At 38.6% G+C, this 25,242-nt stretch overlaps 1 protein-coding gene across 3 annotated transcripts in view; it reads left to right on the top strand.

Moving 5' to 3' along the window:
- Window positions 1-25,242, top strand: part of larp1 (La ribonucleoprotein 1, translational regulator) — a 58,431-nt gene that overhangs the window by 9,703 nt on the left and 23,486 nt on the right. For 2 of the 3 annotated variants that reach the window (XM_067608625.1, XM_067608624.1), the window contains exons 2-5: window positions 11,143-11,207; window positions 14,000-14,065; window positions 20,483-20,554; window positions 24,608-24,758. In XM_067608625.1, coding sequence (XP_067464726.1) covers window positions 11,143-11,207; window positions 14,000-14,065; window positions 20,483-20,554; window positions 24,608-24,758 — 354 coding nt within the window. The remainder of the gene's footprint in view (window positions 1-11,142; window positions 11,208-13,999; window positions 14,066-20,482; window positions 20,555-24,607; window positions 24,759-25,242) is intronic. The other variant, XM_067608626.1, reaches the window with a different exon arrangement.

Genomic DNA, 25,242 nt, shown 5'->3' with positions numbered 1-25,242 from the left:
GTAGATATTAAAGGTTGATAAAGTTTCACACTGATTAAATGTTACTTCAGATTTTGACTGTGAGAAATGACATTTTAAAGTGATTTTAAGGTGATATTCACATTCTTATTCCAGTTCCTGCTCCTGTAATGAGCACTTAAAGAATAAGACATGTTGGCGGTCTTCAGTGCCTTTTTGGGAACTGTGTTGAGTCTCAAATCCAGCGTTAAAAGACTTGCCAGTATTTTTTTTTTTTATTCAGGGAGAAATTGAAATCCATCTTGAGATTTAACAAGTTTATAACAAGGATTTTCTCTGCTAGACGCTAGCTGCTGTGGGTGTTTGTGCTCCTTTTCTCCAACATAACTTTCCACGGTAATTGGGAAATCCCAGAATCCAACTTTTGAATCAAATAAGTAAATCTTTCAAATACGATGTAACCTCAGAATGATGATACAACGCATGTGGGAGTAGAAAAAACCTACTTTCCATAGCCAACAAAAAGTCCCAGCATCTGGCCGAGGACTGGGACGGTTTCCCAAAACTACCACTGTGTTTATCTAAGACTGCAGAGCCGACGTGGCACAAGGTTTATTTATAGGTTTCACCAGCGATACCCCGTGGGCTTTGGAGCAGGTATTGTCACTTGTGTGTGCTGCAGCACCCATGGGAATTTGTCTTTGGGCTCCACCTGAGGTGGTGTGTGTTCGGTTGTGTGTTTCTGAAAAGAGGAGGACTGTGTCTGGTGCAATTAGAGATAATAGTAAGTGGAAAGAAAGGGAGGCTGTCCAATGGTGGAGACATTGGACAGTGATACAAAGTTTATGTAAAAGTTGCAGTAATTTACCCTTAAAATCCCTGCGGCTGCTGTTTTTGTTTTAATCAGTAAAGTGTTTTGAATTCATAAAACAATCAGATACAGAGCCCTACACAGCTGAATTAATTGAACTCACAATATTGGAGAGACAGCAGGAGAGATGATGTGAACTGGCGGGGGTTGGTGATAGTTAATGTTAATGGTTGCCTCTGGCAGTCTGGCGTGCACAGCAGGCTGCAACAACTGACTCCTGAGTGCTGTGAAGAAAGACGTCGGGGATAAACGCAGCGGACAGACAAAGTGAAATGTGAATGAATTGTAAGGAGAGGAGAGAGGGTGACGGTGGACTCGAGAGAGAGAGGGAGAGGAGTCACTACATGCTAATGTGTGTTGGGTGAAGTGATGATGAGGGGAAAAGCAGATAATGGATGAATGCAGTGTTATGTTATATGAGTCAGTCTTGTAAGCTCCTGAGTCACTGTTATGTTAATTATATACTGTTATGATGTTGGATGTCTTTGCTAAACATGGTCAAAGTTACAAAACTTGAGGTTAATGTATGTAGAGCTGCTCCCTGCAAGTCAAAATCCAGGGCTTCAACCCACTTTTCCACAAAGATGCCCACAAACAGCAGTCTGTTATGTAGCCTTTGTTGCTAAGGTTTTTCCATATTTTGTTCATGTTGTCCACTTGCAAATTTCTGATTGGATTCAGTTCAGTTCTATTTATATAGCGCCAAATCATAACAAAAGTTATCTCAGGGCACTTTTCACATAGAGCAGGTCAACACTGTATTTGAGAAGTTGACATTTCGAGTAAAGAATGAAGACAAAGTAGTGAAAACTTACCACTATGATTTGTTTCATGGTTTGTTGATGTAGCCTCCTGAGTGGCTTGAAGTCTGCCGTGATGTAGCTTCTGGCAGTGGACCAATCAGAACAGAGTGGGCTCATCGGGGCCTTAAAGAGACAGGAGCTAAAACGGCCTGTTTCAGACAGAGGCTGAACTGAGGGGCTGCGTAAAGGGCCAGTGTAAGATAAACAAGGAGTTTTTTGAACTGTAAATCATGCAAAGACCTTCCAGTAGAGCCCCAGAATAAAAATGTAGACCTGGAAATGTGCATGATATGTCCTCTTTAAAGTCAGCAGTTTTACAAGGTCTGTAACATTTCTGTAACATTTCCAGGACTTTCAGCTGTTTGCATTTGGTCCAGTTTGGTCTAAAACATGTTTAGCCTAGTTTAGCATAAAGACAGGAAGTAGGGGTCAACAGTTAGCTTAGCTCTTAGCCACTCTAGTCAAACATGCTCTTCAAAAATGGACTTTACATGTAGCTGTAAATACAAAATGAGACCTTGTGATTTATAAAGTGGTTAGCGTCCACTAACTGTCAACAGTTGGACCTGGTGGCTACATGCTACATCTCAGAAGCCCTGTCCACATAGCTTTTGGACATTTACCTTACCCAAAAAAAACAAACAAACTAAAAAACCCAGGTAATTCTTAGATATATTTGTGGCTAGGCTAGGCTTTTGGCTAATAAAATAAATTATATAAATAAAAGCTGTCGCAAACATATTTATTTCCTGGTTTGATTGACATTGACTAGCAATCTTTTGTTAAGCTAGGTTCAACACATCAGACAGCCCTCTACTGAATACACATATTAAATTGATATCTGTCTTGTCATCTAAGTCCTGGGAAAAATATAAGCAGGTGTATTTCCTAAAATGTGTTGAAGTGTTCCTACAAAAAGTTCAGTATTCACTTATTTGCCGCCCTCACTTTATAAGTTGGCTGTTCTTTTAACATCTGATCTCGTCATCGCTTGTTTGGTGAAGCAAACACAACACACCTCAAAATGTTGTGTTAGGACCATGTTTGTTATGTACACCGCTGTTGTGTCTGTGTGACAGATTGTATTTCAGGTACAGTTGATCCATCTCAATCCTGCTGTTTGTTTTGTTTATTCAAAATTACTCGGGAGTGACACAGTTGCAGGTCAAACAAGAAGGTCACATTTGTCGGTGACTGGTGAACTGCAGCAAGTGTGGGGAAACTGTGTGTATTTTTTTGACTTTTTTTGAAAGTTTAATTTAGAGCTGAATCATGTTCTCTTGCAGTTTTTAGGGAAATCCTCTCTGGTGATGTTTCAGGTGGTTGTATACCTTCGTAGCGTTACCCTGCAAAGCTTCAAATATGAAAAACAATTTTGATTTCATATGAGTGTTTGTGTCAGAAGGATTAATGAATTATCTTCCTTGATTCTGATTAATTTTGTTCTCATTTGCTGATGAAATTAAGGGATAAATTAGGAGCACTTGGTTTGATTAAACTGATCTTGCTATTGCAAATACAGCGAAATCATCAGCAATCCTGTCTCCGTTTGTCTTCGCTTATTCTTTCTCCTTCGTGTGTTTTATTATTCTGCCATCTGTCTTTAACACACACACACACACACCTGACCCGACCTTGAGTTTTAGAGAGTATAACACTTTTATCAGCGCTCTTGTACAGTTGAGCACATAATGCTTAGATAACACCCAGCCCTCTCTCCCACCTGTCGAGTCAGACTGTTCTCAAGGTGCTTTCACGCTTGCAGTGCCGTTTTTTGAGCAAATAAAAAAAAAAACTCATGAAATAAAGATCTGGAGAGAAGATTTGTGATTTGGTTTGAAATGTAATTTACTTTGTCATTTATTGATGTGTAATTGTGATGTTAGAATTTTGTCATCTCTGTAAAATAGCATGATTGGCTGTTTTTTCTATTTTGCTTAAGTTTTATCAGGATGAAATCGGTGAATTTTCAGTTTCTTGGTCAGAGACTTGTTTGATTCTGGACAAAATGTGAATAACATCTGACTCCAAACTTCAATTAATAAGGAAATTCGTATTTCATGTCCTAGTATTCATTATTAAAACTGATCAGGGCTTTTTTAAAGTTTGAATTAATTAGCGCAGCAAAAATTCGACAATTAGATCGAAAGACAATTGGATCATCATTTTGATAATCGATTAAGGGTTTCAGTCATTTTTTAAGCAAAAATGCTAAATACTCTTTGCATCCAGCTTCTCAAATGTGACAATTTTCTGTTTTCCTTTGTGATATATGACAGTAAATTGAATATCTTAAGGTTTTGGACTGTTTGTCAGACAAAAGTGATAAATTGAAGATATCGCCACGGCCTCTGAGAAACCGTGATTGCCCCTTTTGTCACTATAACAGTCGCAGCCCGTGGATGAATTCACTACACATGTTGTAGCAGTCTGGAAGTTTGGGTTTGACCAGTTGCTACTCCAGTATATCCTGGATCATCAGGAAGTTGAACCCAGGGAGCAGGGACTTTTTCGGGGGGCCGGAGTGACGTCCCAGTAACCCGAATCGAAAACTAGGCTCTTAGTTCCTGTAAGGCATTAAAACCCTAAAGAAACAGACGTGTAGAAAAGAGCGTCTTGTCTGGATTCACTGCTGACAGTGTGACTGCCTGAGGAAGAGCGGCTTATAGTTCGGCAGACGCCCTGGCCCTGGGAGACTCTCCTCTGACCTTAAACTATCATCTGATATCACCTGATATGCGGTGAACACTGAGCAGCCCTGTGAGCAACTCTTGACTGATGCCCACATGCCTGTAGTAGAAGGATCGTAGCGCCCCTGCTCAGCTGATCAGGAGGACGCGGCTGAGCTCGACAAACGTGCTGTTTTCAATGAATAGCCACAGTCTGTCCACTCTTTTTAGCGGATAATAAACAACAAAATTCAATTTCAAGCCAGATACAGTTTTAGGAAAAAGGAAACAAGTCAGGTTTGATGCACAAAGTTCTGTATTAGTTTCCCCGAATGCCTGAAGTGGTTTTAAAGGATCTGTCGCCAGGTTAGTGAGCAGACTTTCTTTGGTAACTAGTTGATTAATAAATGTACACAACAGTATATGCTGCCAATTAATTCATTATCTATTAATGTCAGAAAAAAGCTTTTGTCTTAATATTATTTCTGGTTATAAAACTATGGCTGCAACTTGCAGAATATTTTCATTATCGATGAATCTGCTGAATATTTTCTCAAACAATCGTTTTATCTATAAATGTCAGAAAATACTCAAAAATTATAGGAAAGTTATAATTGACTCTTCTCAAGTCATATGAACATAATATAGAAACATTTTCCTCCTGAGAGTCACTCTAAAGCAGTTTGAGAGCTGGAGTCCTGAGTCATGGTGACGAGGCATTTAGACTCCTGAGGAAGTGTTTCATCAGTTGTCCCACTTCCTGTGATAAGCATTAAAAAAAAAAAAAAGAAAGAAAAGCTTCAGAGGAAATCCTGCAGTGATACTGACGAGAAAGTGCGTTTTAACACTTTGCTGGAAAGATCTGATGGTCTCATGTAAATCTGCATCCAGTGTTTGTCTCTGCCTCTAAAACATGCTCTGTCATGCACAGTAAGCAGTGTGTTTTTTGTTTTTTTTTTGAAAGAGATCAACTTTCAGGCTACTGTTGCTCACACATTGAGTTCATACTAAGCAGATAAGAGCGGATAAATACTTGAGGAATTCACGCTGATTCCTTGACTTAGTTTAGCACAAAGTTGTTGCCCAGTTTCTAGAGCAAGCTGCTGAAAGGGGACAAGGAGTTTTTGTATGAAATGTACACACTGTACACTGATGTTAACAAATGCCTGATTAGCTCTCGCCTGTAATGCATAAGTTACTGGATGTATATCTCTGCCATGGAGGTTATTTTCTCTTTCATGTTTGTTTGTTACTGAGGACATATCATGCTATGTGGTTCTCTGTTATTTACTGTTTTAATGCCGGATATCCATATTAAACATGGTCTAAGTTCCAAAACATGAGATGAATGTATGTAAATGCTCCCTGAAAGTCAAAAGCCAGGGCTTCAACCTGCTGTGAACGCTTCCTTTACATTGTTACCTCTACTTCCTCCTCGTGATGATGTCAGATTGTTCGCTAAAGGTTTTTCCACGGGTTGTTCACGTTGTCCGTTTGCATACTTCTGCTCGAACATGTACAGATGTGTTTGGGAAGTTTCCATTTCGAGGTAAAGAATGAGGAAAAAGAATTGAAATCCTGAAATCTGAGGAAGTCTCAGACAGGAAGAGACAGGAGCTAAAACGGCCTGTTTGAGACAGAGGCTGAACTGAGGGGCTGCATAAAACGCCAGATAAGATAAATAAAGAGGTTTTTTTTAAACTGTTAATCATGCAAAGATATTCCAGTACAGCCCCAGAATAAAAATATAGATCTGGAAATGTGCTTAATACGCCCCCTTTAACTGAATGAAAAATCATAAAAATAACGGAGGCGGGCGGACCGAACACAAGCCAAAGAACAAATGGCCAGTATTTTGCTACAAATCCTGTTTTTATTTTAAGGGATTTTATTAAATTGGTAATTTTTTGAACATTTTTGCAGTTTTTGTGAACTGTTGCTCTTATTAACAAAGAAAATCAGGCCATAGTTCTCCATTATTTTATGTATTTTGATGCACATGTTGTAGATATTGTTGAGTATTGTACAGGTTCTGTCCTGTGGAGAACTTGTTGCTGGTTTGTTGTTAGTGAAACAAACCTTTTTTTTTTTTTTTTAAAACACTGATGTGCACTGATGTGATTCATATTCCTCTACAGGATTTTAACTGAAAGACAGTCACCTATCCAGACGAGTTTATATTTATCTTAATCTAGCAGCTGATGTTTGGAATTAAAGTGAATGTTTGGGACTTTAAACAGGATCCTCATTCTGGGTTGAATCAGACTGACAATGTCTTTAATTTCAGTTTACTTCAGTTTGAGAAATCCTCGTGTTCCCGTCCGTCGTTACTAATTTTTTTTTTTTGGGCAGCTTCACGTGATGTCATCAGCCACGATTAGGATAAGCAGCAGACTGTTGAAGCAACATTATGCCTGTTGAATGTGAGATGTTGATTTACTACCGAAACAGCAGTTCTCCCCCATCACCCTCTGGATTTAAGAAGCTTTTATTTAACAGCAAAATGTAGGCATGTTTAGAAGTTAAGCTGCCAGCTTCACAAAGCAAACGTTCCTGTGTTGAATTAGCTCACAGCGGCTTGTTTATGAAAATATCGTGTTGACCGACGACACACAGAGACAACTGCTCATGCTATAGATAAAGAGACATTTCTTCAGATCTACCTTTCTGGACTGACTGAAAGGCAAAATTTAATGCAAATTAGATTTAATGCACCACTTCATTCATTCTAATCATTTTATTATCTGTTAATATGACTCAGGCTGACTTTATAGACTGTTTTGACTCATGTTCATAGCTGCAGGGAGCCTAAATCTGCAACCTCGCTGCTCCGCTGTCACTGGAGAAAATCTATAAATAAGTTGTAAATGAATAAGTACAGTATGCATTTGTTTAAAGAAAGCATAAGATACAAACATTTAACTGTTGCTGTCTTTCTTAGCTGCTGTTTTGTTACATATTGTCCTGATTCCTTTCTGTTATTGTTACTATGGCATCGTCTGAGGAACCGACATCTTGCTTTTTTCAGGTTTATGGTGTGTTTAGTGCTTCGGGGAAGACGCTGTGGTCTTGTCAAATGATTATGATACTGTATTATCCAATTTAATGTTGAACAAACGTGTTAGTGGTGATAAAAGACACCACACCCTCGACCCATTGTGGGCTCAGGTTGCACGATCGTTGTCGGATTTGATTTCCTGTTTGATTCTTCTTCGCACCTCATACTGTGTACCATCGAACAGAGGATAAATTTCCCTCGAAATCATGTTTAGGCCACAAAGAGTCGGTTGTTCGCCGGAGGAGGACACATGGCTGTGACACAGTTTAGCAGACGAAATGAAACAAAGGTCATGATTGTAGCACCAGAAGCTGTCGGATCTCTTACACCATCTCTCAAAATCATGACTCCAAACTAAATAAACAGTTAAAGTTTAAAGTTCACACAATGTTTCAATATAAGAAAACACCCCATTTCACATTTCAGGGACATGAGACTACAGCTGCAACTGACAAATATTTTCATAATTATTTTCATATTAATTAAAGTGCTTTAGAGCTAATAGATAAATTGACAGAAACTTATTTGACAAGTTGTTTTTTTGAAGGAAAAATGCCAAATATTTGCTGGTTGCAGCTTCTCAAATGTGAGGATTTGAAACTTATATGTGTCGTACATGATAGTAAACTGAATATCTTTTGGGTTTTGGATTGTTGATCAGACAAATAAGATATTTGAAGACATCAACCTTTGGCTCTGAGACATTATACAGACATTTTTCACTGTTTTCTGACAATTTATAGACTTAAACGGTTCATTGAGAAAATAATCTGTTAAACATTTGGTGTATAACATCAGAAAACAGTTAGAAATCCAAGGTGATATCTTCAAATGTCTTGTTTTGTCCGACCAACAGTCCAAAACTACAAAATAAAAAATTTACTGTAATGTTAAATAGCAGCAAATTTTAACATTTCAGAAGTTATAACAAGTGGAGGATTAATTGTCATTTTTTTAGCTTTTTAAAAATATGAATATTTCTATATTAAAATTCAATTTCTGGTCAGTAGACTGTTGTTTTAGCAAGAGAAAGAGTCTGTATCCATTCTAGCATGTTTTTGCTTTGGGCGTATTTTTGTTCTTTTTCAAACACGTCTAAAATTACAACAAAAACTGAGATTCAAGACCAACCAGGATTAGAAGAGCAGCTGTCAGTGGGAGGAAAGCTCTCCTGCTGCTGTTAAGGTGACAGTTTGTGTCTCGTTAGGTTTTAATCAGTGACTCTGTGTACATTTCTACATCGGGACTGTATTGTGCATGTATGTGAAGGGGGGGGGGGGGTTTACTCCCGCTTTAGAGCCTTATTTTCCGTACTCTTGTACAATGCTTCTTTTTTTCCTTCCTGACCTTTTGTGTGATTGTACAGTCATGCTCTCCGAAAACGTGACCTCCGGTCGGTCACAGTTTTTGCCTGAAGGGATTGTAAGTCTGTAAGTAAGAGCAACAATACAGTATAGATGCTGAATTTGCACTAATCTCTACACGTGGTCTTTTCATTACGCTCATTAACAGGGCAGAGAAGTAAAAAGGCAGTGGTGGTCTGGGTTCTTCATAATGCGCCTTTGACCCATGTGCACTTTATGTTGTTTCAAATTAAATGTCATTACATCAGTTGGTCAAACTTTATCAGAAACGATACTCACAGCATCAGCAGCAGTACGTAGCAATCAGCATCTTTACCCAGTCTGAGCGTTGTTATTTCCTTCTTAATGTCTAGTCTCAGGAATGTGAAGAATTGTTGTACCTCAACATAAGCTGATGAGGAAACTGCTGAGTCCTGCTCCACACAAACTGTTTCTGCAATAGAGACACCTTTTTGCTTAACTGATACACAGACATAATATAGATATTAAACCGCTCATTTCACACCATTCAACAGTCATCGCTTTAGTAGATGTGTGTAGGACTCGAGCTGCAGCTAATGATGATTTTCATTAGCGATCAATCTGCTAATTATTTACCCGATTTAATTGTTTAGTCGATAAAATGTCAGGTAATAGTGAAAAATGCACGTTTATAATTTCCCACGGTCCAAGTTAACTTCATCAAATGTCTTTTTTATTTTTCGAACAACAGTTTAAAACCCCAAAATATTCAGTTTACAATGATATGAAACAGGAAAAAAAAGCAGAAAATCTTTGTATGTGAGAAGCTGGAAACAGATGTTTGGCATGTTATTATCTTAATGACAATAAATGTAATAATGAATAAAATACATGAGTGCAAGATATTTCCCTTCACTGTTTCTGGCTTGAGGGTTGTATCCACTCTACACGTGATTCTACAGGAAACAGACGTATTTAATAAGGATAATATTAGTAGATTTAGATTAGTAAGAGAATACGTTTGGTTTATTTCCATGTTCCTGGTTTGCTGTACAAATATATAAAATCTCTTGTCTTTTATTTCATGCTCATGGATACATTTTTAAACAAGAAACCCTGATTCGCCGCTGCTCTCGGTGTCGTCAGCGATATAGCCCACCAAAGGATTTTATTCCCTTCTCTCTGTCTCTTTCTGGCGTCGTCCCTCGACATGATCATCCTTAAGGAGCTTACTTAGATTTGCTCTTCGGTGTTAACGGCTCGGCGAAGTCCCCGTGAGCCGATTTCACTCCCATCTTATCACAGTGTGATGACACTGCAGCCAAAGACGGCAAGAGGCGAGATCTCTGACTTCAAGACTCGATGCCAGGTCGGCACGACAGAGTGAGCCTCGCTCCGCTGTCGGTATGTTTCTAGTGATGCTCCTGACCAGGCGAGAGTAAAAGGAAAAAAAAAAACATCTGCCATGTTTGTGCAGAAATTATTACTTGATTAATATATGTGATGATCTGCTTTTTGTTTATCATTTGTAAGTTAAATATCTTTGGTTTTTGGAGCGTTGGTTGGACAAAAGAAGCAATTTGTTGACGTCACTTTGGACTCTCGGACTTTTCTGACATTTCATCGACGAGATAATTAATTTATTACTTTCTCTACATCATTCTTTAATCGACTTGACTCAGTGGCCAAACTGATAACTTCCTCTTTTGTCTGAACTGGTGTGTTTCTTCATGAGTTTCCCAGTTTTTTACTCTTGTCCAGTGTCCAATGTGGTGAAGCTGGTTGTCACACTCACTGACCCTGTTTAACCGTCTTTCCACTTCCTGTTTCCCCCCGTTTATTATGAATCAATGTGCTCCAGTTCTGATCATATATCCCAGCGGTTTGCAGTTTCTTTGTTTTGTTCTGTTGAAGCGACCTGTTGTTACTGCTGCTGCTCTACCTGGTTCACAACAATGACGAGGCAGAAAAATGATGGTATTGGTTTCTTGTTGCAGCTGTTTCGCTTTTAGTTGATCTAAAATTGATGCCAAAAGCAGCACATTAAGCAAAGGAGACCTGGGAAAACAGCCAAAGAAAGCCAGATGATTTATTGAGAACCTACCTGCCAAAGGTAGATAAGGCAAGTAATGGAGGAGTTAACGAAACCACAGAAAACAGGCCAATTAAAGTGAAACAAGTGAGTAACAGCAAGAGATGAGACACTGAGACAGAAAAACCAGCTCTTCTACGTTTGATCTAGTGCTAGTTTTTTCTGTTCTGATTTTTTTTTGTCCACAAGCTTTTCATCTTTTCTTAAGACAAAAATTAAATTAATTTCAAATGAGTATCTGTTGTTTTTCTGTCTTTCCTCTTCACACATTGCTGCTGCTGCTGCTGCCAAATGGTTTTTTAGTCGATCTGTGTTCATGTGAGCAGAGCCGGTTGTAACGTCAACCATCTTAACATGTTTCCACAGAGTCTACCGGCCCCGCCAAGGTGGTGAGAGCAGGGAACCCACCCAAATCCAGACGTGGAGGAAAGGTAATATTCTGTGTGTGTGTGTGTGTCTGTACACCTGTATGAGAGAGTACTTTGCATCTGTGCAGAGATCACAGCGAGACAAATAGCCCAAAATATCATCTCATTGTTTTTACAAACTACTGGATATCAAGCAAATACAAGTGAAGAAAGTAACTGTAGAGGTTGAAAACTGAAGACAGAATAAACTAGAAAGGAAAAAAAAAGTGATGAACAGTTCAGCAGCAACCCAATTAAGAGTTTAAAAATAAGGGGGATTTAAAGTAATACTAGTAGTACTTCAGCAGCTTCAGAGTAGAGCTGCAATGATTAGTCGATATAAGATATTCAGTTATTATCATGTGTGATGCAGAAAAGCCTCAAATCCCCACGTTTGAGAAGCTGCAACCAGCAAATGTTAAAATAACTTCAACGAATACTGAATTATCAAAATAGTTGCCATTTAATTTTTTGTTGATCGACTAATCGTCGCAACTCTTTATCTTTTGGGTTGTGGACTGTTAGACGGGACAGAACAAGACATTTTAGGTTGCATCTTGGACTCTGGGAAACAGTGATCGACATTTAAAAACAATTTACTGCCATTTTTATAGATCAAAAAGTTAATTAGTTGCAGCCCTACGTCACCTTCAAATGTGTTTTAAGATCACTGTGATAAAGAATTTGTTTAGAGACAGTAACATGTAAAAAAAAAAAAAAAAATTAACATTTAATAGGCAATTAACAAGAGATTAACAGTTTCATTGAGGAACTGTTTGGTCCTTTATGAGATGTTTTATTCATTAAAGATGTGAAGGTTTAGCTTAAAGTCTGTAGGGTTCTTAAACAACAACAAAACTGAATGCTTTTTTTTCTATTTATTCATATTAAGCTTGAATATAATAATGTTTAATTTGAGCATCTTTTTAGAAGAATGTAAATAATTTTTTACCTGAAGACAGGCAGAGGAGGTTGTAGTAGTAGAGTAATTTTCTCCACCCTGTTAGTGTCTGCAGGGCTTCCTTTGGGCAGCGTGAAGCCCCAACAGGCTCGACCAATCAGAGGGTTAGAGCGGCCAGGCAGCCGAATCCCAGGACAACAAAATATCACTCAACACACTGTAATAAGTGAAGGCTGCACAGATGAGCGTAGCTGCATTTTGATCAACTCCTTTTTTTCTTAGAGGACGACACTCGTAGAGATTTTAAAGAGTCAAACCGAAACTGTTTTTATTGTCTTTTTATTGAGACATCTGTTAATGGAGAGGACTTTGTTTGGTTTCCTGCACATATCCATTGATACGTCTTTTAACAATGATGCTTTATTTGACCAAAGTGGGCTGATGCAAGAAGGAATTTATCCTCAGTGGAAATTATGCCTTTGCTCTGCATATTTGTAAAATCGATAGGTGAACTAGGACTTCCTGTGTTTTTGGCTGAGTCACGGTTTCCTGACTCTCCTCACTAATGTGTTGATTTTTCAGATGAGCAGATAATCAATGTTGATCTCTGTCTGTAGGTTTTTTTTAAAAGAACAAACTGATGTTCAGCTTTAAAGTTTCTGTGCTGGATTTATCACCATGTGGACTATTTTTTTTTTTTTTTTTTTAAACAACTTTAGAAATTATGAATGGATCACATTGCGGCTAATATACCCATTGAGCAAATGAGCCTTTATTTGATGTAATTATAGACATCCTGAGCAAACAGAACATCTCCATTAGAGAGCTTCGGTGCAGGCATGTGTGGTCAGAGCTCTGGTATTTATCTGTCATGCCTGAAGCTGTGTGTAGTAACCTCCCTTCACACTTCCTGGAATGCAAATGCGAGTTCGTGGTGAGCCAATGGCGAGGCAGATAAAACAGACAAACTCTCCTCAAAGCGTTTCATTCACAACTTCCCACCTTTTTAATGGCAGACACTCCTACACTCTAGTACACCACGGCTGTTAACGACACTTTGGCCACAAACTTTTATAACACCCCTTTTGCGTAAAGTGCAGTGATGCAGAAATAAAAAGACAGAAATTGACAAATTACGGGCAACATATGGTTAAAGATGAAGAAGAGCAGGTAGTTTGTTCACGGAAGGAAAGTTACAAAAGCAATAAAAGAAAAGAAATTGTCTTTTTTTTTTTTTTTAAGCTTTCGTCACAGGATCTTACAGCTGCGACAAGCGGTTGAAATTGAGGAAAAGTACTCGAGAGCAGTGCAGATGTGCTCAGATGTTTGTGTACTTATGTTAAGTATATTTAATCTTTTTGACGACATGGTCAGAGCAGCTCATCTTCTGTTTGTTTCTAACAGTTAAAAGGTTTTTACCCTGCAGGTGTTTATAAATGTTAGCAGCGTCACTCCATGAGAGGAAGAAAGGTCAACACTAAGACGTCACACAAACATTTGAAGTTGATTTTTACAGGATGTTTGTTATTGATTTGAGTTCATGGTGTAGTTGATCAACAGATTAAGATTTTGCTAATTGATTAAGTGTTTTGAGTCTTTTTTTTTTTTTTTTAAGAAAAAGAAAATTTCTCTGGTTCCAGGTTCTTAAATGTTAATATTTATCATTTATTTTAATCTTCTATGATAGTAAACTGTATATATTTGGGTTGTGGACTGTTTGTCAGGACAAAATAAGACATTTTCCACCATTTTCAGACATTTTATGGACCAAATGACTAATCAATTGTTCAAAACTGTACTTGATAATGAAAATAATCGTTAGTTGCAGCCCTAGAGTTATACTTACACATAATCTACTCCACCATCTCAGTTTCCTGTTCATTCAGCTGTTTTTATTTATTTATTTGTTGCTCAGGTTGGAGATTTTGGCGACGCCAACAGCTGGCCGACTCCAGGGGAGATTGCAACTAAAGACATGCAGGTAGGTGTTTTCTTACTCGTTTGAAAAACATGTCAAAAGAGTCACAGGTTGGTGGACGTATAGAGGACACACTGATGAGATCAGGGTGGTGTCTGTCATCCAGAACTCTGTTAGGGACTTGGACCACTCAACTATCTCATAGCCTGATCCAAATTCACTCCAATGTCAGACTTGCATTTTTATCTTTCTATTAGCTGGTCAGGCTACAGCTAACAACAAGTTCATTACACAACAATGTAACTGTCTATAACAGTAAATGTTGGCTGCAGAAAGATGGTACAGTGATGTCATTCTAACCAGACACTTTGATAAATGTAGGAATCAATTCTTTCTACTAGAATAGTTGAGATCTGACCATGTCGGCAACTCGATAGTACCTCTGGACCTGGTAGTGAGTCATTATTTTGCTCATAGTCGAGGTGTGAGTGTAAATGCCTCGCTCTCAGTACGAAGACTTTGTGGCTCAAAAAACAATCCTTTAACAAACCTTGTCTGGCTCATTTTCTTGCAGGTGTCTATACTACTTCTGCTTGTTTTTTTGGAAGAACAAATACCACAATGTATTATTTTTGAAAATTAGCGAGTGGTCAAGTGTCTTCTTGCTGTTTTTGCTTACATAAACCATGTGAGAGCTCGCCTCACGTCAGCTTGGTTGCTGTTGAATGTAAATGACAGAGTTGTCTGAATGTCCCAGTTAAATTTTTTACAGATTTTAAACAGATCATATAATTGTTTTTAAGCTTATCACCGTAAACAGTCTGAAACTAGACCCCCAGGGTTTTTGGGGGCTGTGAAGCAGCTCATCCTGTCTGTGAAGCTAACGTTAGCTTAAGCAGCTTAAATGTAGAGATCTCAGCAGTGAGTAACACCAACTTAATGCTAACTTGACTCAATTAGATGTTAGAAGTCGAATCAAAACATCGTCAGACATGACTCACGAGCAGTTTTATGGGTAATCATTAAATAAATGAGCCAAAAATTCTGTTTTAAAACAGAGAACTGACTGATTCTGTTTGTTTAGAATAAATTTGAGATAATGTTAACACTGTTTACACTTTTAGTACCAGCATCTAGTTTAATATATAGAAATCTCCATATTGGTCAGAAAAATCACAATTTGTTCATTTTTCTTCAAATTTTCAGCCCTACCAATAAAATGTGACAGTGTTATATGTAGGATTTGGTGTTTTCATGCAGTATTGTGTTAAAACAAGAGCTGTGGTGGTATGATATCAGTAAAAAATCATAAGTAATAACTCCAAGCAGGTAGAGGCAGACAGGAATTTGTTTCCATCCCAGGCGGTACTCAGATATCAGTGAACAGAGGTTTAATTTTTATAAAAAGAGCACCTTAGCTTCAAGTTACAAATTATAATATACATCAACCAATCAGGACGAGCAGCTCAGCCCGACCGTGTTGAATGAAGATGTTTCAGTTCGGTCGTGAATCTGATTGGATGAGTGGACGGGGGCACCTCCCTCTCTGCCACACTCTGCTGCAGTTGGTTGTGTGTAGTTTTCTACAATAGGTATTTATTTTAGTGGTTGTGGCTGTAATTACACAGCAGCTAAACAGCACGTCCAGACAGAGCAGTCTGTTGCTTCTGGCCCGACTTTGTGTCCTCAGGACTGCGTGTTTCCTTTTTTTTTTTTTTTTTTCTTCCCTCTCTACGGTTAGTGTTAGTCCAGGCTCACCACCATGGCAGGACCTCTTAGACACTGTGGAGACGAAAAAGATAGCTGGCCTTAAAACTTTCTTACTCTGAAATCAATCCTGTCTCTTCAGTAGCCATGAAAAATTTGAGTAAGACGATCAGAAACGGGGGAGGAAGAAATATCCTTTCTCAGAGCTGTAGGATTATAACTGTAAGAATAATTTCTGTTTAACTGAGACCCAATTAAATACCTTCAAAACTTGATAACATATATTTTTTAATCAGCTCTTGTTGTGAATCATATTTATGTATGAGAATAAATAAATCAATTTATCTCTCTGCCATTGATAATTATAGATAAATTAACAACAAGTCCAACCTCAACTTCATCTTAGTTGTCTATGGAACCATCAACCTCAAATAATTAGACAATTAATTAGTAGAGTGGCAGAAAACCAATCGGCAACCATTTTAATAATTGATTAATCGCTTAAAACATTTAGATGAAACGATTTTCTGGTTCCATCTTCTCAATTTAGAGGATTTTGTGCTTTTCTCGATTCAGTGTCATTGCAAACTGATTATATTTGAGGTTTTGGTTCGTTAGACAGGCAAATAAAACTGTTATGGACATTTGTTGGTACATTGAGATGGATATTTGTCCCTTTTTCTGACTTTTTATCGAGAAGAAACCTTATTCTTATGTAATGAGATGTAACATTAAAGAGCTTGAGATTGAGTTATATAATGTCTCAGCCTTAAACACCAACACCTGTCGCATACAAGCAACAAACTCTGCTCAAGTGTCCATACAGCATTTAACTATGCATCCAGCATACTGACACCCGCCACCTCCCCACCCCAATACTTAAACTCTGGTCCCCTATAGCTATTGGTACCACAGTGGATGCATCTAATTCGTGTCGTCTTACAGTAGCAGCCAGTAGTCAATCACCCCTCAGAGCCAATTTCTATTTCTGATCTCTGGACGATAGTTGGTCCCCTGCAAAGCGACCCCGGTAACCTCCCCTAATTTAGGCAGCCAGGTATGCGTGAACATGAGGGAGAGTGTGTGCGTGTCCCCGAGTAGGAAAATGTGGGTCACATCATCAGAGCCAGGAATAACCGGAGTGTCTGGTGGCAGAAATCGAGGGCAGGAGGGGTCAAGTTTGGAGAAGACGGCCAAACCCTGGGAAGGGATGTCCTTTTAGGGATCCCCCTTTTATAAACCACCCCTGGATCTGTGCTGCTGCTATTCTTAGGGGGGCTGGAGTTCACTATCCATCACGTAACATTTAAAGCTGTAAATCACTCACTGAATGCCGCAGATGATGCACGCTGGGAACCGAATACTGAAATTTGATAAAGGAGGGGTTTTTGATTGCAGGGTTGTGCTTTTAGTTTTACGGTGCTGCGGTAAAAGTTCAACCTGAGGTTTCATGCAGCAAACTTGTCCCGTCGTCGACGGTTTTTTACAGTTTAGCCACAAAACGTTGAAATTAAAAATTCCACTTTGAGTGAGGACGTTTTTTCGAAGGTGATGATTCTGTAGTTTGAATGAATTTGCTCTTTGTGGGTTTTTTTTTTCTCTTGTAGATGTGAAAATGAAAATTTCAGAGTATGATTATCTTGGTCAAAATTTCTCAGAATACCATGTTATCGCGCACTCTTCCTGCAGCATAAAACACACTTCAGTGGCATATTGGTGTGACAGGTGTGTCCTTTTTTAAGAACCACTAACAGAATTTCACTCAAACCTGTTGTTTTGAATTGACAGCAGAAATTAAACTAATATCTCAACAGCATGACACACAAAGCCAGAACATTTACTTGTCAGATAAAACGTGCAATTTGAATAAGTCAGCTCGGTCGCTGGGAGCTTGTGATTGAGATTTTTTTATAAAAATCTGTTTCACATGGACAGGAGGAGTGATTACAGCGACCCGGTCTCCGTCAACATACTGTATAGCCATATGAGTAATGCGATAATCATAGTTATGTCATCACCTTTTCAGCGTTTACAATGAAAATGTTGCCTTGTCCACCGACTGACATGATCAAAGTTATTTAGTGACTGCAGGTTTAAGGAGGTAAAGCCACGTGTCCGCCCATAATTACTGCACACAGGTGCCCCTCTTCCCCTATAGTACTTAGAAAAGGCATCACATACCAGCATATGTCTGTGTTCAGTCTAGTGTATGGCGTCGTATAGGCTCTCATGAAGGTAGCAAAAACCAAACCTTACATAAGTAACTATTTGTCTTATCCATTATCACCCCATTATGTCATCTGTTCTGTGTCCAGAGTGAATTCATTCAGTTGATTTCTCACCTTTTTAAAGAACCGTCAGACTTCAAGTCTGTCTTAAAACAACAGTCAGGAGCCCAAATGAACATTGAAATAGGTTTTGCTTGCTGTAATCGTTCTTCCTGTTCATACTGACCATTAGAAAATTCCCTCCAAATGTGCAATGTAAGTGATGGAGGAAATCCTCATTTTGAAAAAAAAAATGTACTTAAATGTTTACCTGAAGATAATATAAGGATTCAGTCTTCTGAATTAGTCAAATAAAGTAATAATAAAAATAGCAGTTATAGTCTTTTTTAGTAAAAGATTCCCTCTTTGTGTTTGGAAGGACAGTGATCTCCTGTTCAGCTGCAGTGGAACGATCTTAACAAAAAGAAGGACTTTAGCACTAAAAAGACTGTAATGTTGAAAGATATCTACTTGATTTGACTCATTTGGATGCTGAAGCTTCATATTAGCTTCAGATAAACTTTTAAATACATTTTTTGCATGAAAGGAAGGCTGTGGACTTTGTCTCCCATCACTTACATTTGAAATGCATTATGAGCGGATCTTTTAATGGTCAATATGAACAGGAGTTCACAAGGGTTGAGCTGCACCATTTTAAAAAAAACAAAAAAAACTGTCCTTTATTAGTCTTATTCTCTGGTGTGGTAGTCAGGGAAACCGTTTCAGTACAGCAAAGAAGGACTCACACACAGACAACAAGAAAAAAAGAATTCAGACTGGGGTTTGGATTTTAATTATTTCTATTATTTACATTGCAGGGCTGCACAGACTTGTTGGACTTTCTTGAGTGCAAAACGAGGCATATGTGATGAGTCACCCTATGTGAGGGTTACTCTACAGGTTTAATCAATGCCTTAGGACTTGATTGAACACCATGAAGCCAATTGCCTGCAGATCAAGTCATTATAAACATATTAGGATAATATAATTCTGTAGCATCAACACATTCTCATACATATACACACTGATAGATATACATATCAATGTTCATTTGTGTACCTGACTATTGTTTTAGGACAGACTTAAAAAAATGTGTGAACCCGTCGTTAAACCATCGTCACGCCTACCTGACAGATATTGAAACAATTCAGTGTAGTGTTCATTTGGTTGGTGGTTTATACTCTGAACTGCAGTCATGCTCAGGATTCTTAATTTCCGCTTGTGACTGTAACAGAAGCTCCATCAGTACCTTCATGTGGTGGAAGACGAAGAATGAATCAGCGTCCTACTGATCTCAGCATTACTGTCGACATGTTCACAGACGTTACACCACATGTCTTCATTGATTTTTAGAAAAATGCTCACCACCACTCACACCTGAGCTTTTGAACACATGGGTCTATTTTAATGGTTCCATTATTTCACACCATTATTTCTAAAAATAATCGACTCTTCTTTCATCTGTGCAGAATCCAGTGCTATCAAACAAAACACAAGACTAGCTCAAAACCTATCTGCCTCTCGGAGGCTGCGGTGGAAATTGTAAATGAAAAATGAAAGACGGCGTTTTGGGTGCAAATTCAGGAGTCTTATCTCCACCCAGTTACTGCAGTTAGTCAAATCAAGCGCACCTCTAGAGTAGCCGCCCCACACTAAGCTGATAAAACAACTACATGAGTCACGTTTTACTTGCAAGACTCTGCAGCTGAGAGCGCCAGAGTTCGGAGCAGGAAACACAGTCACTCTGCATCTCTGCTGTCTTTGCTTCCATCATCTCGTGCCGATTCATTTTGAAAAAGCGACGGCCAACGGGGAAAGTCCAACACATGGCCGGCTGACCGATAGCGTAACTTCATCACTCACTCACTCATGGACAGCAGCGGTCATATGGGCTGGTCCCGTGGCTGGTCCGGCCAAAAATGCCTGTCTTGATGTAATGACACAGCAGCAGCCATTTAGATGATATTGGATGTACTTTATAAAATCCCAGAGGGAGCTCAGTCGACTGTAAACGCAGCAGATGCTTCTTATTATCCACAGATTGTGCAGCATTCGTTTGGCATTTTCAGTGTGTTTGATGGCAACAGGAAGAAGCGTAATGCCCTCATGTTGTCGGAGAAGAGCAACAAAACACAAGAGAGCTTTTAAAGGGGCAATAATTAAGATTTTTTTATACTGCCTCCAAGCAAAAAATGACCAAGTTGTAAAAGCAGGGGCTTCTTGATCAATACTACTGACTCACTGATGCCTCGGTCAGGCACCAAGACTTTCTGAATTCACTTTAGAGCCCTAAAACACCCCCCCAAACATTCTCATGTCCATTTTAACTGCTTAGCAATAGAGCATCATCTTACAAGCAAGCTTAGTGTTTGTAAACCCATTTCTACATTTTTTTGTACATACAGAGTGGATGTGTTTTTTTGTGTGTGTGTGCGTGTTTGTGTGTGTATACATCATGGTCCACCTCATTGTCTTCTCTAAACTCCTCTTCCCTCCCTCTGTTCAGATTGAGGCAGTGACACGGACCGTGTCCTGCCCGCCGACTGTCAGGCAGGTCAGAGACTCATGGAGATTCACTGTAAGTTCAACCTGAAGCCCATGAAACCTGCCTACCTGCTGACATTCAGTCACTATATCTGATTATGATACCAGTAATATGTTAAACATCTTTTTTAAAAAATTTACACCACACAAAGAAGAAATATTTCATAATGTTAAAAACAGTTACTGATTTCCTTCACCTCTTTTTTTGTGTTAGAAAATACATTTTACATTTTGTCATTTGGCTTTTCCTTTCCATTTCATGTCATTTAGTTAAGCTGGACTTGGGCTCAGTTCATGACCTGTGCTCTATTTGAAGCTCCAAACATATTTTTAGCAGCTTGACTCAGTTGAACTTTTTTTTTTTTTTTTTTTTGTCGAATGGTGAAGCCCGTTATCCAAAGCCTGACTGCAGCTCATTCTGTTGAATCCTCCTCCTTTTTTACTCCTAATGAAGGCTCAAGGCATTTGAAAAATTCAATTTAGAATTAAAAAAATGCAGAACATGCTTTGGCTGCTTACAGAAGTTTGCCGTATTAATTAAAAAAAAAAAATTAAAGCTAACAAACAAGTTTTAAAATCCATCACACTTCAGCTGTGACAGTATTCCCTCATGTACATCAGCAGGTGCCAAATATTGATCATTGTGGCTCTTTCCGTTGCATTTCTATCATGTTTGAATAAAGCCACAATGAATGAACATTTACATAACTGATAGCTACAGCACCAGTTAAAAGTTTGAACACACTTCCTCATTCCTGAGAGAGCCAAACTTTTGACTGGTGCTGTATGTCTGAATGAGGAAAAAGCCAAAACTTTAACAGATAAGTAGTCTGAAAGGGGTTTAACACGTATCCTGAGTGTAAGTGAACTTAATCCTGAGTATTGGGAATAATATAAATAAATTGTAAAAGTGAATTATTGTAATTACAGGTTCCCCAGACAGTTTTATGTTCGGTGTGGGTGGACCCACCTTCACATCTTAGGTGGAAAGTATTAAAGAACATTAAATTAAAAGCTTTAACATGTCATTACAAACTGGTTTATGTCTTCATCTGAGAGCAACCAAAAGTAATGAGGGCAGCCTGTGAAGTAAAAATACTTGAGTTCGACTTGAAATATGTTCCTTTAGCTTTCTATAACCATTTAAAACTGTTACATTTTATAAAGGTTTTAGTGTGCAACAGGTTTTCAAGTTTAACAGAATTGTTGTTTTGGTGAGATTCACTGCTAATGTTGCGTGTTTGAAAAGGGTCTTTGAGTTCAGTGTGATTATGTTAGTCGGCGATAGTGTCAAAGAGTGTGTTTGTGTGAACAGAATTGTTGGGGAAAAGTTTCTTACCTCTAGCTACTTACTCGATATGAGACAAATGATTTGCATGACTCTTGTATAAATCCCTCAGGAGTGTCAAATTTTGCAGATACCGTGTGTGTTGCTGATAGCCGAGCTGCGGTAGCACAGAGGCTGAACTCTGTTTGATTTGAAGTAGGGATGCAAATTTTAAGCAGATAGTAGCTTGTGTTAATACGCTGGATGTTTTTCCATCATAAAACCTTGTTAACAACTGACGTTACCTACGGTCGACACAAAATTGGAGTAGGCTACGTTAGTAATTAGTTCAAAGAACAGATAAAGTAAACACCAAAGCCCCTTTCACACGCACGCACTGAAACCCTGAAATTTTCCAGACATTATCCGGAGGAGCTGTATATGTGAACGCAATTGTCCGAATCAGTCGAACTGGACGTTAAACGGACATTACTTTGCCTGCTCCCTAGTACAGGCAGAGTCCATGTAACGTCCAACTGAGCCCATGTGTAAGTGCAACAAAATCCGACAGCAAGGGAGACAGTACGAGCAATTTATCAAACAACCGTTGAAGCAGAACATAAACTTAAGTGCAGCCACCTAAGCTGTATAGTTTTGACTGGGCCTGAACGCTCTGCTGTGAAGCTAGCACTACTGGGAGAGAACACCATTTTATTTCTCATGAAAAGCTTAAAAATGCCGAATCACAACCGCAGTGTACTTTTTGCGTCATGTCCTGCTCCCTGCATCCTTCACCTAAACCACACAGAGTATTTGCAGTAGGTGAGAATGTGTCTGACACAGACAATCTCCTGCTGTGTGCTACATGTATGAAAGGGCAACTCCAGAAAATGTGCAGACCCGGTTCTCCAGACATTGTGTGGAGTTGATATATGAAAACAGCTCAAGTTACTTGAAATATTAATTAAATAACACAAAATAATGACTTTATGTAAAATTACCGAGCTCCCACGCTGGTCTGTCGCCGTCTATTCAACAACCGGCCCGATAATATCCAAAATATTTAACAGCAACAACTTCAAGCTTCATTAGAGCACATAATTAGATCAGACTTAATGTGTTTGACATATCTAACAATTAAAATTTAATCAAAATTTCTGCAAACTTTAATAGTAAATAAGCTGTAATGTTATCGTATAAATATAAAACAGGTTACCTGAGGACAGACTGCAGACTGATGGGTTTTATATAAAATAATCTGCAATAATACCTGATCTACATGATGCAGTGTATGTTTATTCACTGTACTTAATGTTAGTCTAGCTGAAACAGACACACAAATACTGTCGCTCCAACTTTAACTTTATCAGTCTGTTTGCTGCCACCACTAAAATGCATTTATACTCAGAGCAGGGGAGTGTTGCTTAGACAGTTCATCACTTTTGTGTTGACTTGTTGGAAGCATGTGTAATTAAGAGCTAGCTAGCTAATTAAGCTGATATTAAATTTGTGAGTTGTCGGAAAACTTGGTCTCAGGTTGACGTGTTTTAGACAAGAAGCCTGCAAAAGGGTCTTCAAATATGGATTTGATAGCTACTTATCATGCTTAAAGTTTTGGAACTTTGACCATGTTTAACATTGATATCCTACATCACAACAGTAGCTTGATATGTCCCCTTTACCACAATAAAACCAAATCTTCGTGTTGCGTAGAGTGAACATGTTGCATGAGTCAGATGTGACCTGCAGACGTGCTGTAGAAGTGATGAGCTCTTCATGTCTCTTCTCTGACTAAATATCAATGAAGAGGACTTTTCACAACTCTGATCTCAGCATCGAAGCAAAAAAAACAACAACAAAAAAGCACAAATCAATCAGTGGTCTTTGGTCTTCATTTGCAACCATAAATGTTTAGCTTTTTAAGTATGAGAATGTTGACAAAAATGCCCAAAATATACAAAGTTTAAGTGCTTTTAAGGCTGGAAATAAACTTAAACTTGGTCTTAGGTTGACGTGTTTTAGACAAGAAGCCTGCAAAAGGGTCTTAAATATGGATTTGATAGCTACTTAAATTAACCTGACACACCAGATGGTTTGTTACACAGAACCATCTGAGAAGTCGTCCTTGGAAACTGTTCGGAAAAGGGCAGGCGCTTTCAAAAAATACTTGGCAGGTGATTGGATGAACCATCTGTCTTACCTCGCAAGGCAGCTGGATTGGCGAGATCACGTGAGAATCCTCAAAGGACGCCGATTGGTCCGAATCACCGGTGGTTCGGACACAAGCGCGTATCTTGAAACCTGACAGGATGGATTCTCACATGATCTTGTGAATCCAGCTGATAATACTTACACGATATCATGCTTAAAGGCTAAAGCTACATCTCTCAGCTAAGAAGTCTTTGAAAAGGCTAAAAGTAAAGACACCACCCTTCAAAGTCTTTGGCGTAAAGAGAAATCCTGAGCTTGATATACGTAGCATAGATCAACGGTCTGTTACCTGCTAGTTAAGGATGCTAAGCTATGATTGGACATCACTGATCAGGAGAGGGGAATGAACGGTCAGATGCCTGAATCTCGTGCATGTTTAACCAAAAAATCAATAGATTATGTTTAAGCTTTGATTTCACTTTGCTAAATCTGCAAATAACAACGTGTACATGTTAGCATTGTATTTGTGCCACTAACCTCAGCTTTCTTGTCCTGTGAAAATCTCCTATAATTCTTTTTTCTTGTTTGAAAAGGCCTCCTTTGCTGAATGTGCATGTTTCTACTACTCTTTTCTAAATGTTTGTCTGTATGAACGTGTTTCCTCTTCAGGGCCCCAAGAGGACGACAGTCAAGAAGGAGTCAAAGGAGAAGAGAGAGAGCAACGAGGAGAGCAAGGAGAACCTGAAGGCCAAGTCAGACGACTCCGGAGAGGAGAAGAACGGTGATGACGACTCCCAGAAGAACGGACCGAAGAAAAAAGGTGAATATGGATCTAAAAATTTGACATGTTAGCATGCTAAAAAAAACTAAATGTTACATACTAAACATTGTAAACCAGCTCACATGTTTCATATTAAACCTCAACATGTTAACATCCATCAATAATTAACATGCTAAATATAGGAATTACAAGTATGCCGCACCATAAAATGGCCACCATACAGAGGATTTTTGATCGAAAGGAACAAATGTCCACTGGCTCCATCTTTAGGACAGTTTTTGCCCAAATAGTTTCAACGATCTTTGAATAGCAAAGCTCTACATTTTGCATCCATGCAACTTTTTTTTTTTTTTCTGGAGACCAAAACAGCCTCAACCAAAATAGATTCACATAGATAGACACATTCTTGTCCAATTTTTATGGACCACATCCTTATTGGTCCATTTAGTACTATTGTCCACATATTTTTAGCCTTTTCAAGCACTTTTCTATGATACTTGCTGATGAGACAATGGAAATTGCT

Source organism: Thunnus thynnus, chromosome 13 (genome assembly GCF_963924715.1).
Source record: "Thunnus thynnus chromosome 13, fThuThy2.1, whole genome shotgun sequence".
NCBI lineage: Eukaryota > Metazoa > Chordata > Actinopteri > Scombriformes > Scombridae > Thunnus > Thunnus thynnus.
Note: the sequence above shows the minus strand (reverse complement) of the source record. Positions and strands in the feature narration are given on the sequence as shown.